Source organism: Zootoca vivipara, chromosome 3 (genome assembly GCF_963506605.1).
Source record: "Zootoca vivipara chromosome 3, rZooViv1.1, whole genome shotgun sequence".
Classification (NCBI taxonomy): Eukaryota; Metazoa; Chordata; class Lepidosauria; order Squamata; family Lacertidae; genus Zootoca; species Zootoca vivipara.
Genome location: NC_083278.1, coordinates 9,108,045 through 9,125,436, shown reverse-complemented (window position 1 = coordinate 9,125,436; position 17,392 = coordinate 9,108,045). Strand labels below are relative to the sequence as shown.

Genomic DNA, 17,392 nt, shown 5'->3' with positions numbered 1-17,392 from the left:
AGCAAGGCAAACAATTCCATAGAAATGAACACTGTAAATCAACAAGGCCAATTATTTAAACAATGAATGGAAAGTTGCAGGGGCCTTATGTGTCCCCCTAGTAACTTTTACTCCCTGTACAGTACTTTTACAACAATACTATTGTTAATGAGACTATATCCTATAACAAAATCTTAATACTTACAACTAGAGACCCTGATAAAGTGGCTTCAGAAGCAAGCAGCATGAGACTTATTTGGAATGGAGGAGGAAATAAAAGTATTTGGAACAGCTGTGTTTCTTTGGCTCCAAACTTCAAAGCACATCACAGGTGGGGCTTGATTACACTTTTACCTGAAATCCTAGCAGGATGCAGAGATGCCAAGGAGGCGCATCTTCAATTCTATAGATCATATCAAAATCCTTCTGCTCAGGGTATATCGGTGGTCCGGCATGGTTCCCATCTGCCTTTTGCTGGAAATAAAAGAAGAGGGCTGTTAAGAGACTAAACCAGGGGTAGCTAACATAAGGCCCTCCAGCTGTGGACTACAACTCCCATCATACCTTAGTACTGACCATGGTGAGGGAAGTTGTAGACCATCACATCTGGCGGGAATCAGAGAGTGGAATGGAGGACGGGTTTGTGTTCTGGCTTGCACCCGGTGCCGCTGTGCTACTATGAGAACAGTGTGCTGGGTGTGATCAAGGCAGGTGGGCACAATGTCCCAGCATTAGCCACATTCCAGAGGGGAACAGGACTTTGCAGTACGAGGGGAGGGGAACGGGATGTCTGTGTTGGTTTGCCATTTCGTTGCTCTTCCAAGAAATCTCCCACCTGGAAGAAATTGAAGCAGGACAAGGGGAAACAGGCATTCACTTCCAGGTGAGGAGAGGCTGCCAGAAAGATCTTGCAAGCAGGTGGAGGCTTTGCTTATGCGCTGATCAAATGATAATAGCTGTAACATTCCTAAAGGAACTCATAGTTCCATCGAGGATCCCCAAATAGTGGAGAGCCATGGAATGAGAGCCACATGAACCCAGCGTTCGATGAACTGTTTGAATCCATTAAACAAGCACTATTGCAGGTATGTGGTTATTGGAGGGTGTGGATAGTGATGGGGGGGGGGCTTTTGCAATGTTATACATAAAGATTGTCAAGGGGGTGCCTCTTATGGGTGCCCTCAACTTCTGAGATGATGATAATAAGAATAAGAATAAGAATTTATTATTTATACCCCACCCATCTGGCGGCTTCCAACAGAAAAATAAAATACAATAATCTATTAAACATTAAAAGCCTCCCTAAACAGAGCTGCCTTCAGATGTCTTCTAAAAATCTGGTAGCTGTTTGACATCTGATGGGAGGGCATTCCACAGGGCGGGCGCCGCTACCGAGAAGGCCCTCTGCCTGGTTCCCTGCAACTTGGCTTCTCGCAACAAGGGAACCGCCAGAAGGCCCTTGGTGCTGGACCTCAGTGTCTGGGCAGAACGATGGGGGTGGAGATGCTCCTTCAGGTATACTGGGCCGAGGCCATTTAGGGCTTTAAAGGTCAGCACCAACACTTTGAATTGTGCTCGGAAACGTACTGGGAGCCAATGTAGATCTTTCAAGACCGGTGTTATGTGGTCTCGGTGGCCGCTCCCAGTCACCAGTCTAGCTGCCGCATTCTGGATTAGTTGTAGTTTCTGGGTCACCTTCAAAGGTAGCCTCGCGTAGAGCGCATTGCAGTAGTCCAAGCGGGAGATAACTAGAGCATGCACCACTCTGGCGAGACAGTCTGCAGGCAGGTAGGGTCTCAGCCTGCGTACCAGATGGAGCTGATAGACAGCTGCCCTGGACACAGAATTGACCTGCGCCTCCATGGAGTCCAAAATGACTCCCAGGCTGCACACCTGGTCTTTCAGGGGCACAGTTACCCCATTCAGGACCAGGGAGTCCTCCACACCTGCCCACCCCTGTCCCCCCCAAAACAGTACTTCTGTCTTGTCAGGATTCAACCTTAATCTGTTAGCCACCATCCATCCTCTCTTTTCCCCAATCCCTACTTTGAGGTGGTTGTGGGTAGATTTTTATTGGGACCATTGTATGTGGGGAAAGGAGTAAACACTCCCTTCCTCCAGTGCTCCCCCTTAGCATGCATCCCTGCCCCATGTGCCCCCAGGTGTAATTGAGAGGCTGCAGAGTAAAGAAAATAAATAGAAGTGGAAGGCAATACTATATGGTGATAAGAGTTGGTCCCTAGAGGGGAGAGATGGTCTATAGAGAAAGAAATGTCTAGAACACAATCTGTTCAGGTCACTACCATCATGAATAGGGAGGTCTGTAAAGGCTGGAACAGCAGCACATTCACAGCTTATCTACACATGAGGAAATATTTTAATTTTTCTGTTATTACGAGCTCTGGGAGGAACAAGTGCTGAACTGGGGAAGCACGACAGGGGATGCTTTGATCAGATGCCCCATGGCTTGTTTCACAGTAAATGTGAAACTGTGGAAGCCACTTTTATCAACCTGAGAATATTCCATACATTTCAAATGACACAAAGCAGCAAGTTGGGTCATGTACGTATTGCCACCTAACTAAGTTTGGCAAAAAGTAGCATTAGAAATGGCTTGAATCTCAAGTTGGCCATCCGTCACCATATGGAATAATAGCCACTGAAAACTTCCGAGATAGGGATATGTTTTAGAATCAGTGTGAAGCAGGGTTGACTGGTATTCTTGTTTGAAAAGATTTACTTTATTTTAAGCGAATGTCCCATGTTCTGTGAACTCAATGCAACATCTGTGTCTGTATGGATCCCCCATTTACCTTCCACAGTGCTAAAAATAGTTTTCAATGTTTGTTCTCTAGTCTCGCGGTTTCCTTATCCTCTTCTAATAGCTACAAAATGTACGGTTCCCTCGTTGCGAGAAGCCAAGTTGCAGGGAACTAGGCAGAGGGCCTTCTCGGTGGTGGCGCCTGCCCTGTGGAATGCCCTCCCAACAGATGTCAAAGAGGAAAACAACTACCAGACTTTTAGAAGACATCTGAAGGCAGCCCTGTTCAGGGAGGCTTTTAATGTTTAATAGATTACTGTGTTTTATTTTCTGTTGGAAGCCGCCCAGAGTGGCTGGGGAAACCCAGCCAGATGGGCGGCGTATAAATAATAAATTATTATTATATTATTATTACTTCCATCACCTTTGCCTCATGTAGAGATGGGGGAGAAAGTTGATTCAGTTTGGGTTGACAGGAAAATCTACCTAATTCACACTTTCAAACCTAAACCATGCACAAGCCTAAACCATCAACTGGAATTTGCACGTCTCTAAATTTTGCCGTGCAGTTCTCCAGCTGAGCAATGTGCTGAGTAAAGTGTGGATAAAAATGCACATTGGTGGGGGGGGGAAACATTCAAAACCGCATTGTTTTAGGCGAAACTGCTGCAAAAAAAATGTGTGTACTAGGCAGAATTGCGTGTAAATGTGTATTTGGAAGAAAATTGCAATAAAATGGTGGTGAACGTTCATGAGGATTTTTTTAAAAAATGCAAACCAATGTAGAAATGTAGAGAATCAAACCTAAGACTAGAAAAAAATGATAAAGAGAGAAACAACAATTGACATATTTTCCCCATCCCTGGCCTTAAGCCATACTTAAACATTTCCAAGCAATAAATTTCAATAAATATGTATGTTAATTTGAAGCAGTCAATTTACCTTGAAGTGAGTCGGGCCTTCGGAGCTGCTTCCCATTCCTATGCAGAACCAAAGAAAGAGGAAGTCTGACTCCAGGCATATTTATAATCTCTGTGAGGACTTTAGTCAACATACCAAAGATTGCCTGTCAATCTGTAACCGCAGCTATTGGCTGCTGATTGTGAAATAAATTTATGGTATTGAAAGTTCACACATCGGCCCCCATTGAGCAGGACATTTACATGGATAAAACTCATCCCTACCCCAATTTCCAGCACGACAGTTTTCACAGCTTCGCTGGATAAACATTAATAGAATGGAGTTATTGCATAACCGACTAGCTACATGATAGTTTGCACAAAAATTCAACTCGGGCAGCCAGGATCCAAACATGATATTGTTATGAGGGAGGGGGAGACAAGGGCGACGGGTGGGAGATCGGATTAGCTGGGTGCGGAGATGACTTTTCCTTTCAGATGGAGAGATGTCAATCTCTCTTCTCCTGTCGTTGATGGTGCTCCCTGTTGTTTGGCAGGAAGGGCAATCAGTCGAGATGGGTGCAGAGGTGGGGCAGTTCCTGGCGATTTCCATGGGGTGGAAGTCCGCCCGGCAGTGTTTTCCTCCAGGCCATGGAAGGGTGGGCTACGTTGAGGATGGCAATTTATTTGAATAAAGTTGTTCCAGCTAATCCCTCTATTGTCCGTGTGTCCTTGAATGGGTATAGGGTGGTAGTAGGGCAAGGTTCAGGTGGGTTGGGATCATACAGGGTTCATACAGAAAATATACCTGGAAAACATACCTAATGCAGGGATTTCTAATTAAAAGGTAGCAGTCCTGACATATACAGTTCTAAGATATAAAACAGCAATTCTAATACAGAGGCAGCGGATAGAGATTTCATGGTAAGAGAACATATAATAGGCTGTATTATTAACTTGAGTAGAAAAGTTTAACTTTGGATTTGGGCGGTTTCCCCCCCCCCTTCTTCTGGAAACATTGTTTTGTTCTGGGCGGAGGGGAGGTGGAGAGGGGAAATGTGTGAGTTTATGCTAACTGTTGTGCATATGCAGATCCTTAAGCCTTCCTTCAGGCAGGGTCGCGTCCTAGCTGGAGGGGTGGGGAGACAGGGAAGATGGCATTGAACAGGATTCTGGGTATTGCAGCTGTCAAATTCTGTCACCCCTCTCTGTTCATTAATAATGGTGTCCTGCAAACCCCCCCCCCCCAATATGATTTTATAACAATATTTTGTTGGAAACCACAGAAACGAAAACATCTCAGTTAACATTGTTTTAATAGGGGGGCAGGCGGCAAGAAAGCAAGCCGGCCCACATTGTTTTCTTTCATATTTTTCTCTAGTACCCCTTCCCACCCCTTGCCCAAATTGTACCACCCACCCTCTCCCCTATAACCTAGTATTACATTGTGTGAATTACTTTAATTTCTACATCTCCACAGCGAAACATCACTCTGCACTGAGACACCAAGGTTATGAATGAGATCAGGCAGTTTCGTTAATGATATAATTGTTAGAGAAAGAATAGGGTGTAGAGTAGAAAATAAACATACCGGGTGATATCCAACATAACTCAGAGTAGACCCATTGAAATCATTGCTCCAAAGTGACTTACATTTACTAATTTCAATGGGTCTTCTCTCCATAGGACTTAGTTGGATATCGCCCACGAGCTGTGAAACAAAATAGGCATATATTATCGGCTTGACTGTAGCAGTTCTTTTCAAATCTGAAGGTTTTTAAAAGCCAGGACATTGCATTAGAGATAGGAGCACATCTGCACTTACTTGCCCCTTCACAATTCATTTCTGCTTGGGTTGTCTCTTATCAGTCTTTCTTAAGCAAATGTGCTCCACATCATATATACTCCCAGTGAAAAGGTGCTTTCTTCCTCCTTTTAAGAGTATGACTCAGGATTCCTTGTTTTGTTGCTAGAGGAGTTTCGTTTTTGTCTTGTTTTTTTAAACAACAACACTGAATTTGCATGTGCAGTGCCAGTACACTCTCCAATATCTTTGCTCAACTGTGGCAAACCCCACCCACCCCAGTTCTTTGAGCCATTTATCATGGGATTGTGAACTAATCGAGGTAATCTAGGGCCACAAACAGCCCTCCTGGAAAAAAGAAAGAAGTAAGATGACTGTTGGAGGGGAGGTGCTGAATAGGTGCAAAATGCAAAATCTGATTTAGAATGTTTTAAAAGGAAACGGGGGATCTGTGATTCTGTGGAGGGGAAGCAGCAATAGTGGAAGGGTGAGGTGAAGGATTGTTACCAGTACTTATATTTAGGGGAGAAACGAGTGCTTTCTGCTTTTAGATGTGGAAGGGTGAGATGAAAGATTGCTACTTATATTTGGGGGAGAAAAGAGTGCTTTCTGCTATTAGACGATGTGGACAGTTCCTGAATGGTTTTCAAAGAAAAAGTGTTTACACAATACATGCAATCAATTAAATTTTTGTATGTTTAGAGGTACAGTAAAGGTAAATGGACCCCTGACCATTAGGTCCAGTCGCGGACGACTCTAGGGTTGCAGCGCTCATCTCGCTTTACAGGCCAAGGGAGCCGGCATACAGCTTCTGGATCATGTGGCCAGCATGACTAAGCCGCTTCTGGCGAACCAGAGCAGCGCACGGAAGCACCGTTTACCTTCCCGCTGTAGCGGTTCCTATTTATCTACTTGCACTTTGACGTGCTTTCAAACTGCTAGGTTGGCAGGAGCTGGGACCAAGCAACAGGAGCTCACCCCGTCACAGGGATTCGAACCGCCAACCTTCTGATCAGCAAGCCCTAGGCTCTGAGGTTTAACCCACAGCGCCACCTGTGTCCCTTTTGTATGTTTAGGACTAAACAAATATGGTTCTTACCTTTATCCCAAACGACAGTTCAGTAAGAAAGAGTCCTGTAATTTAGCGTAGCCAAGGTTGGATCTTTGTTTGAATCCTCTGTGTTCTAGATCATTCTTTTGATTATCTTGACACCATTTTCCACCAGCCCATTAGACTGTGGTTATCTAGGACTCGGAAGTATTCACAGTGTTCCTTCGCATTACAAATGAGAGGGATTCCTCAACACAGGGTCATTCCACGCCAAATCACCTGATTTTAATATTCAACCGTGCTCTCACGACTCAGATTTTCTTTTAAAAAAATTATGTGTGCATACCTATGTGATAACCTCCAATCCAATTAATATTTTTTAAAGATTCTTTGGTCCAAAATTGGGCACAGGACAATTTTTTTGAAAATTTCGTTTTTCGCGCGATTTAGGCTAATGCAATTTCTGCTTCATTTTAGGAAAAAACAAACAAACCTCCTGTTTCGCTCATTTTTCATGGCACCAGGTGATTTGGTGTGGAATAACCCTACAGGGATGCCATGTTTGGTCCCATCACTGTGTTTGCATGTAACATCCGGCCCTAAGAAGCGCACTGAGGATGGAGCATCTTCTAGAGAGAACAATGATTGCACCTCAATTGTAATGCAACTTTGAGTAGGTCTGTGAGAGGGCCATGTGAAACGCCCTCCCATCAGATGTCAAGGAAATAAAACAACTACTGTATCTGACTTTTAGAAGACTTCTGAAGGCAACCCTGTATTGGGAAATTTTAATGTCTAATGCAGGGGTTCCCAACAAAATTTTCTCGAGGACCCCTCATCGAGCCGCTATTGTGACAAGGACCCCCATTAATTCCTAATCCTAAAATTAAAAAGTGGTTTTATTTATTTTTCAGTTGTTTTCCTCTTTTCTTTATCCTTCGTGGGGGGGGGGGCGTTGGTGTGGTGGTGGCTGTGGTGGCGGCGGTGTGATGGCCGTCTGGGGGTCGGGGGGTTTCCCTCTGGAGGGGGGGGAGGCTTCTACCCTTTCACCTGGGTTGAGGGTGGTGGTGGGGCCCTCTCTTCCCTGTCGTCCCCTCTTCTTTTCTCCTCCTCTGGGGGTGGCTGTATATGCGGCGGTAGCAGCGCCAGCGCCAGCAGGTTCGGTGCGGCCTTTGTTCTTCGGGTCCCCACGAGGCTCCCCGTGTGGCGCGCAGGAGCTGCGGGATCGGGGGCCTTCGCTTGGGGGGGCTCCTTCCCCCTCTTGGGCAGCTAGGGGTGATGGCGACTGCAGTCGTGAGGCAGGCCCCCCAGGATCGTTGCGTGGTGGGAGGTCTCGGGCCACGAAGCTCCACTCGGTCGCCGCGGGGTCCACGGCCTGGAAGGCGGTTTCGGGCCTCTAGGCCCAGGGGTTCCGCCGAGTCTCCGGCCGGGCGCACTCAGCCTCGGTCCGGTGGGGTCGCTGGGGGGCCTTCAGTGGCTCCCCGGTTGATCCACCGGGCTCGCTTGGCGCCCGCACACCGGCGGCGGCAGTTCCGCCGGTTCCGGCGGGCCAGAGGCTTGGCATCTAATAGCATCTTGAGGACCCCTCTGGCATAGCTCGCGGAACCCTGGGGGTCCCTGGACCACCTGTTGGGAACCACTGGTCTAATGTTTTTTCCATTTTTTATGTGTTGTAAGCCGCCCTGAGTGATTGGGGAAACCCAGCCAGATGGGCGGGGTATTATTATTATTATTTATTAGGTCACTGCCAAATGGCTGGACAACAGGTGACAGGTGCATATTGAATAACCACAAGGAAGCCATCATGTTTTTTTAGAGTCCCTACTACTATTACAACATGAACAATAGTACTAGTTACAGGTAGGTAGCCGTGTTGGTCTGAGTCGAAGCAAAATAAAAAAAATCTTTCAGTAGCACCTTAAAGACCAACTAAGTTTTTATTTTGGTATGAGCTTTCGTGTGCATGCACACTTCTTCAGATACACTTGAACCTTAACCACTCCCATCAGCCCATCACCCATTCCCCCCACCCCACCCTCTGTATATACATAAGGGTCTGACTCTTCTGGTTCAAGTGTATCTGAAGAAGTGTGCATGCACACGAAAGCTCATACCAAAATAAAAACTTAGTTGGTCCTTAAGGTGCTACTGAAGGATTTTTTTTATTTAACACAAACAATGACAAAGAAGAAACAACAACACCAATTTTAATGTACAAATGGTTTAAAAGGACAACACAGACCATAAATATACTTCTGCTGCAGATATTGTAAGCTCTTTCTAATCCATCTCTAGACAGTTGCACTCTGTTTTACCTCTTTGTCCTACCTGAGACTAGAAACAGGCTGGACAAGCCCAGGCTTGTCGTGCTATAAGGCCTAGTTCAGAGAAGGCAGTCTGGGTAAATAAGGAAATGTATTTCAGTTGACAGCCAAATTTCACATAAGTGTATAACCAAATCTCATTTTTGTAGAAGAGGATTCCATGCTGCATCTTCTGCCTAAAAGTGGCAAACACATTACACACACACACATACACACACACACACACTGTGTGTGTGTGTGTGTGTGTATTCTGGTAGCAGTTAGAAACCTTATCTCAATCAGTGATTTATTTCAGGGTTGCCAAGAACGGTATCTCTCGGACTGTGTTATCAGGGCTGTTTTCAGATTCCACCTGAAAGTCAATAATAAGAGAGACAGGTACACTTTGACATGGTACACAAATGGGGAGCCGCCACCGAAAAGGCCCTGTCTGGGGCAGCACCAAGCAGACAGAACCACCAACAAGGTTTCACCTGAGATTAATTCTGATGTGTTTCATATGTATGGCAACTGGAGTAGCCTGATCATTTCTACCAGAAATGTTTACATAGTCACTCCTGTGGTACCTTCTGCTCCATGCTGGTGATGCGCAGAAAAGGCGTCGTTGTGGCCATGTCACCACGCAATCCACTCTAATCATCTGGATGGGATAGGACAATGTTCTATAAAAGTACAGGATGAGCTCCATGATCACTGCAGATGGTGACAGCAGTCACAAAATTAAGAGACACCTGCTTCTTGGGAGAAAAGCAATGACAAACCTAGACAGCATCTTAAAAAGCAGAGACATTACCTTGCCGACAAAGGTCCGTACAGTATAGTTAAAGCTATGGTTTTCCCAGTAGTGATGTATGGAAGTGAGAGCTGGACCATAAAGAAGGATGATCGCCGAAGAATTGATGTTTTTGAATTATGGTGCTGGAGGAGACTCTTGAGAGTCCCATGGACTGCAAGAAGATCAAACCTATCCATTCTGAAGGAAATCAGCCCTGAGTGCTCACTGGAAGGACAGATCCTGAAGCTGAGGCTCCAATACTTTGGCCACCTCATGAGAAGAGAAGACTCCCTGGAAAAGACGCAGATGTTGGGAAAGATTGAGGGTTTGAGAAGGGGATGACAGAGGACAGGTGGCTGGACAGTGTTCTCGAAGCTACCAACATGAGTTTGACCAAACTGCGGGAGGCAGTGGAAGACAGGAGTGCCTGGCGTGCTCTGGTCCATGGGGTCACGAAGAGTCGGACACGACTAAATGACGAAACAACAACAACATAGAAATCCTCTCACGGAAAGGCTTGTGTCCACAGCACTACACTGAATTCCTCAGGTGGTTGAAAAGAAACCCTGGCGGGCTTTTCTCGTGCTATAATTTGTTCTTGGTGAAATAGCTTGGTCACCATCTTTTTGTGTAAAGAGTATACCTCACACCACCCATTTGTTTGATTTTATTTTTTTTTAAAAAGAAGTGATTAGCAAGGAAAGAGTAAGGTGAATGCCATTGTGAGTGGCCTTTGGAGGAGGCTGGAGACTGTTGCGGCTGGTGAAGAACGACGCAACGAGACAGGATGGTTTCCAACGGGAAGGCGACCTTGAGCCTTTGCGGGCGCTCCCTTTTATTGACAGTTCTAGCTAAAGGTAAAGGGGCCCCTGACCATCAGGTCCAGTCGTGTCCGACTCTGGGGTTGCGGAGCTCATCTCGCTCTATAGGCCGAGGGAGCCGGCGTTTGTCCGCAGACAGCTTCTGGGTCATGTGGCCAGCATGACAAAGCTGCTTCTGGTGAACCAGAGCAGCGCACAGAAACGCCGTTTACCTTCCCGCCGGAGCGGTCCCTATTTATCTACTTGCACTTTGATGTGCTTTTGAACTGCTAGGTGGGCAGGAGCTGAGACCGAGCAACGGGAGCTCACCCCGTCGCAGGGATTCGAACTGCCGACCTTCTGATCAGCAAGCCCTAGGCTCTGTGGTTTAACCCACAGCGCCACCTGTGTCCCTATTGACAGTTCTACATGACAGCTAATGATTAACCCGTTAGCGCAACTTTTAACCAATGGTGGTAGCGCGTGACTCCATACAAGGTGGTGTTCTTGTGCACGTCACTTCCCGGTGCTACCCCAAAATGTCTCCATTGCCTACGTGCAGTTTTGTCATGCCCTCTGTCCATGCTCTTAGCACATGTCACTCTGCACACACACCCTCCCTGTATCCCATTGTCTTCCCTGACTTGTCTTGACCCACCTGGCTCATCCCGTTCTATCCAGTTCTTTCCAGATCTATCATGTCCTTCCTTGTACTGCCATGACCTGTTGCCCTGCCTACCCATGCCTCCCAACCTGTCCTGTTACACGTGTTTTTCTTTCTGACATTAGCCGGTATGCCGGGCTACTCCTTCTGCTTTTGAGGATCGGCGTGGTGTGCCAGCGCCGATCCAGTTGCAATCCCTACATGAGACAGAAAGGTCATGATCACCAATTCTCCCCTTATGGTGAGGAATCTGTAGCAGAATTATTAGACATAAGACCTAAGAGAGGCAGAATGCTAAATGGTTGGTGAAGTTGCTTATTCCAGTGTACAGTCATTGCATTCAGGGCTTTTGGCCAGTGTCAGCAAGGAAATGGTTAGATTCAGCAGTTAACAATTCAGGTTTTGCCACATATTCAGGTCAAAAGTCCATCTCTTTAACCACAGCTCTTTTAACTAGGGGTCTATTAATAAAAGTTGCAGAGAAATTAAGAATTAACTTCTTTGCAAGGCCTCAAATAACATTTGCTACTGTTTTAGTTGAGAATCAAGTTTTTACAAGCTGGTGGGACTGCAAATACACTAAAGATGTTAAAGAAGGTTCCCCTCCCCCCCCACAGATTGTCCCCCAAATCCAGTTATTAAAAAAAATATCAAGAATGGAAGTGCAAACTATAAGAGCAATAGCCTTTGGGGGAGGAGGGAGGAGGAAAGATAAAAACAACTGAACTACATAACTAGACTCCACATTCTGTAGAAAAATGGAGTCTGTTTATGATTTACTGAAATTTCAAAATGCAAGATATTAATCCATACTCATAAGAAGGAGTGTCTTATATGGATCACATATAATTGCTTTGATATGTGATTAGTGTTGTTGATATTGCTAAAGGGGGAAAACCCTTTAATAAACATAAGGAAAGGTGGGAGGTAGAGATTAATACTTATATACCGGTACGTACAGGTGCAATATATTTATTCTTATGTCTTTTATGATAGTATTTTATAAAATCTCTGCACTAGTTATATGATATTTATTATTATTAGTAGTAGTAGTAGTAGTAGTAGTATTAGTATTCTTATTCTTATTCTTATTCTTATTCTTATTCTTATTCTTATTTATGTATTTATATACCGGTACCACACTTCATCCAAAGGTCACATTTAGTTAGTATACAATGGAATATTATCTCTATCAAATCTCTTTATAATTTTTTATGGTTTTTTGTAATGCAGTAGCATATTTATATTATTCTGTGCTATCAAAAAATATTTCCTTCCTTCCTTCCTTCCTTCCTTCCTTCCTTCCTTCCTTCCTTCCTTCCTTCCTTCCTTTCTGGAATGCATACAAGGAATACACACAAACACACATGCAGGAAAAAATGAAAATGAATACATTCTGCTGATTTACGGCATTTTTTTTAAACCCAAGATTCTACTTTAAACACATCATCATAAGACCTTCAGACTACCATTCCAAAAGGTCTCATAATCAAATTGCTGATACAACTTGTATAAGTCAGGTACCAGTTTGCTTAAAGTCATTAAACTTTAACTATTTTTAAAGTTTGTTAAGTTAAAGTCATTAACTTCAACTATTGTTCCTCTGCCAAAAAGAATCCACAATGAGTAGTCTGAATGACTACAGACCAGTTGCACTTGCTCTGATTATTTTGAAGTGTTTTCAGAAACTGGTACGGAGTTACATCATTTCCTGTCTTCCATCGACATTTGACAACTACCAGTTTGCATACAGGGCGAATAGATCCACAGAGGATGCTATCACTACCAGGGTCCATGCCGCTCTGTCTCATCTGGAGCAGCCGGGGAGCTATGCGAGGCTGCTGTTCGTGGGTTTTAGCTCTGCTTTTAACACTATCCTCCCCCATAGACTGATGTCCAAACTAGAGGCACTTGGACTTTCTAACTCCATTTGTCTCTTGGTTTTGGATTTTTGGTCAGATCGCTCCCAGAGGGTTAGAGTAGGGTCATATATGTCCACAGCCCTTAGCCTTAACACTGGCTTCCCACAGGGTTGTGTGTTGAGTCCCCTGCTTTTTACCCTCTATACGTATGATTGTACAGCTATCCACTCCAGCAACAAGATCATCAAGTTTGCTGATGACACCACTGTGGTGGGGCTCATTTCTGGGGGGGGGGGATGAGTCCGTCTATCGGGACGAGGTGGAACGGCTCTATGGTTGGTGTGGAGATAATAATCTGGTCCTTAATACTGCCAAGACCAAGGAACTGGTGGTGGACTACAGGAAGGAAAAGGCGGACATTCAGCCCCTGTATATTGCCGGGGACCGGGTGGAGAGGGTGGCTGTAATTAAGTTCTTGGGTGTTACCATCAAACAGAGTATGTCCTGGAACACAAATACCACTGCTCTGGCGAAGAAGGCCCAGCAGAGAATATATTTCCTCGGACTTTTAAAAAAGAACAAGCTGAATGAGAGACTGCTGGTGTCCTTCTACCGAGGCTCCATAGAGAGCATTCTTACATACTGTATCTGTGCTTTCTGTGCTTGGTTTTCCAGCTGCACAGTCATGGATAGGAAAGCGCTCCAGAAGGTCATAACCACAGCCCGAAAGATTATCGGTCATCCTCTCCCATCTCTGGAAGAACTATACAATTCCTGTTGCCTTAAAAAAAGCAAATAATATTTTACAGGATCCATCTCATCCTGGATATAGTCTTGTTGGACCATTGGTTATAGCTCTTGGATAGAAACTGTTCTTTAATCTATTCGTTCTTGATTTAATTGTTCTGTATCTCTTGCCCAAAGAGATACAGAACAATTAAATCAAGAACGAATAGATTAAAGAACAGTTTCTGTCCAAGAGCTATAACCATCTTAAATGCTGCAACTAAATAATATGATCCTGGGGAGTTGTGATGGGTGTGTATGTATGTGTGTGAGTGGCTGTAATTGTATTTTTGTTTTGTTTTATGGGATGGCATTCAATTTCGTTGTACGGTATACGTGACAATAAAGTATATATTCTATTCTATTCTATTCTAAACAAAAAAAAAACTTGAATCCAGGCAATATGGAGGACGAGCCTGCTGCAGATCTTAGTAATTTCTGCTCTAAGCTCTTATCAAGCATGCTATGGTGGCTTCCATACCTGCTATTTTCAGGTGTGATTCGTTCATATACCGGAAAATTCAGGTAGTGCAGGTATACCGGTAGCTGATCAGGAAGTCTTGCACAGCAAACCCAGGAAAATGAACTGGAAAGTGTGGGATAATGCTTGCTTTGATGTGATATCAATTCACCTTCCCACAAACATATCAGAATGAGTGCTCATTAAATAGCCCACTCACATGTCCTTTTAAATGTGTTTATGGGAGTGGTGGGTTATTGGTTTGCTTTTGGTTTGCTTCTTGTTTTTATTCTGCATTCTGTGCTCTCATTTTGTATTTAGATGTTGTGAAACTGCCCTGTGATCTGCGGATGATGATGTTGTTGGCGTCCGTCTGTCTCAAGAAACAATGGAGTGCACCTCCAGGGGTTGCAGTCAAACTGCGGGAGAATCGCAGCACCTGCTGTGGCTGCAGAGACCGGTAACTTGCCATTGCTGCCTCCCACATTGTTTTTGCTTCATTAGCAGCACTGAAATGACCTCTCTGGGGCGCAAGCCTAGGCAGCGTGTACGGAGGTCCTGGGCTGCCCAGACGACAAGACCCCCTTCTTGGCCCCATTAATATGGTGAACCAACTGCCCCAGAAGGAGCATGATGTGTCTCCCATTAGAGGTGCTACCCCTCTCCTGGCACCCATAACCCCTTCTTTGGATGAAGGGTGGCATATAAATTTAATTCATCATCATCTCGTCTCTCTCCAAACAAATCATGATGAATGTGAAATAAACAGGTTGTCTAATGGGACGTGGGTGGCACTGTGGTCTAAACCACTGAGCCTCTTGGACTTGCTGATCAGAAGGTTGGCAGTTAGAATCTGCTCGATGGAGTGAGCTCCTATTGCTCGGTCCCAGCTCCTGCCAACCTAGCAGTTCAGAAGTATGCCAGTACAAGTACATTGGTACCTCTGGTTAAGAACTTAATTCGTTCCAGAGGTCCGTTCTTAACCTGAAACTGTTCTTAACCTGAAGCACCACTTTAGCTAATGCGGACTCCTGCCACTGTGCCACTGGAACACGATTTCTGTTCTCATCTTGAAGCAAAGTTCTTAACCTGAGATACTATTTCTCGGTTGGCCGAGTTTATAACCTGAAGCGTTTGTAACCCAAGGTACCACTGTAGATTAATAGGTACCTCTGCGACGGGAAGGTAAACGGCATTTCCGTGCGCTCTGGTTTCTGTCACAGCATCCCATTGCACCAGAAGCGGTTTAATCCTGCTAGCCACATGACCCAGAAAGCTGTCTGTGGACAAACGCCGGCTGCCTCGGCCTGAAAGCGAGGTGAGCGCCGCAACCCCATAGGCGCCTTTGACCTGGACTTAACCGTCCAGGGGTCCTTTACCTTTTACCTTTACCAAACAGGTTGCCTAGAAGCACCCCATGAAAACATTATGGGTGAAACCCTCTGGGCATGACAACTGAGCTATGTCTTGGCTGGTGCTGCTTCTGTTTGCCTCTTGCCATGCTCTGATCCTCACAGAGTGAAGATCCGGAGTCTGCCGTCCTTGTCCCGTTATGCTAACTTTTGCTGCCACACAGAGGCACTGCGGAGGAAAAGGTAGGGGAAGCTCTGTTGCCAAAACAAGCTTATGAGTTAGAGAAGTTGAGTGCTAGCTGTTGGAGTTTGTTAGCTGTGGGGTGAGTGGAATCGTAGCTCTGAGAGGGGTAAACCACAGTTCCCAGAATTTCTTTGTGGGGCAAACTGCTTTAAATGTGCAGTGGCATGCGGTGAAATTTTGCATAGGGGAACAGTAGGATCAGAGGTGCCACCATGTGAGGGCGATTGGGGGGGGGGAGATGACGGGGGTGGTCATTGCAGCTCTCTCCCTAAGCTGGGCAGAAGCTCCCCAAATTTGGGGAGAAGGTGCCAGGCCTCTGACAGGATGCTGGAGCCCTGCCTGCCTCCTTCTTAAAGCCGGACAGATCTGTGAGTCCTGGTCTGTACTATGATGTGCTGTACATTTTGTAGAACGCTTTACGAGACGATATCATCGTTAATTTTTTTTTTCATCACAAAAACCACCACTAAGAGGATATGGAGTTTTGCAACCCCTGAGCCAAGGAGATAAGTAACCTTTCGGAGACATCTGAATGCAACCCTGTTATAGGGAAGGTTTTTAAATGTTGAATGTGTTGTTATGTTTTTTCACATGTTGGGACCATGGAGAAACTCAATCAGATGGTCAGCGTATAAATAGTAATATTATTATCATTATTAAATACGACACCCTTATTTTCATTGGAGAAATGTTGGAGGGTGTGTGTGTTGTATCCAACATTAGTCATGTCTCAGAGTAGACCAATTGAAATGAATGGAAAGGGCTAACTTAGGTCCGTTAATTTCAGTGGGTATACTTTCAGTAATCATACCCTCCAACATTTCTTGAGTAAATTGTGATTGTATCTCACTGGAAGGACAGATCGTGAAGCTGAGGCTCCAGTACTTTGGCCACCTCATGAGAAGAGAAGACTCCCTGGAAAAGACCCTGATGTTGGGAAAGATTGAGGGCACAAGGAGAAGGGGACGACAGAGGATGAGATGGTTGGACAGTGTTCTCGAAGCTACCAACATGAGTTTGACCAAATTGCGGGAGGCAGTGCAAGACAGGAGTGCCTGGCTTTGCTCTGGTCCATGGGGTCACGAAGAGTTGGACACGACTAAACGACTAAACAACAATGACAACAACAACATAACCCTATATAATCCTATATATTAATTTTTGCTTATTGTCATCCACCATGGAGGCCTGAAAGATTGTGCGTAAACATTTAAAATAAATATTTGATTCCAGGCCAGATCAACAAAGCATAACACCTCAACTGGTTGGGGGGGGGGTTAAATGAGAATTTGGGCTGCTTAGGACGCAGGTGGCGCTGTGGTTAAACCACTGAGCCTAGGGCTTGCTGATCAGAAGGTCGGCGGTTCGAATCCCTGTGATGGGGTGAGCTCCCGTTGCTTGGTCCCAGCTCCTGCCAACCTAGCAGTTCGAAAGCAAAAAGATAAATTGGAACCGCTACAGCAGGAAGGTAAACGGCGTTTCCATGTGCTGCTCTGGTTTGCCAGAAGCGGCTTTGTCATGCTGGCCACATGACCTGGAAGCTATACGCCGGCTCCCTCGGCCAATAATGCGAGATGAGCGCGCAACCCCAGAGTCGGTCACGACTGGACCTAATGGTCAGGGGTCCCTTT

At 45.3% G+C, this 17,392-nt stretch overlaps 1 protein-coding gene across 3 annotated transcripts in view; it reads right to left on the bottom strand.

Moving 5' to 3' along the window:
• Positions 1-5,570, bottom strand: part of SLC23A1 (solute carrier family 23 member 1) — a 33,734-nt gene extending 28,164 nt beyond the window's left edge. The window contains exons 1-3 of one of the 3 annotated variants that reach the window (XM_035110182.2): positions 5,465-5,570; positions 3,683-3,720; positions 334-453 (exon numbers count right to left, since the gene is read on the bottom strand). In XM_035110182.2, the coding sequence (XP_034966073.2) occupies positions 334-453; positions 3,683-3,720; positions 5,465-5,483 (177 nt within the window). In that variant the 5' untranslated portion in view covers positions 5,484-5,570. Of the gene's footprint in view, positions 1-333; positions 454-543; positions 815-3,682; positions 3,721-5,464 lie in introns of those variants that run through there. The other 2 variants (XM_035110183.2, XM_035110184.2) reach the window with 2 other exon arrangements.
• Between the last annotated feature and the right edge of the window lie 11,822 nt (positions 5,571-17,392).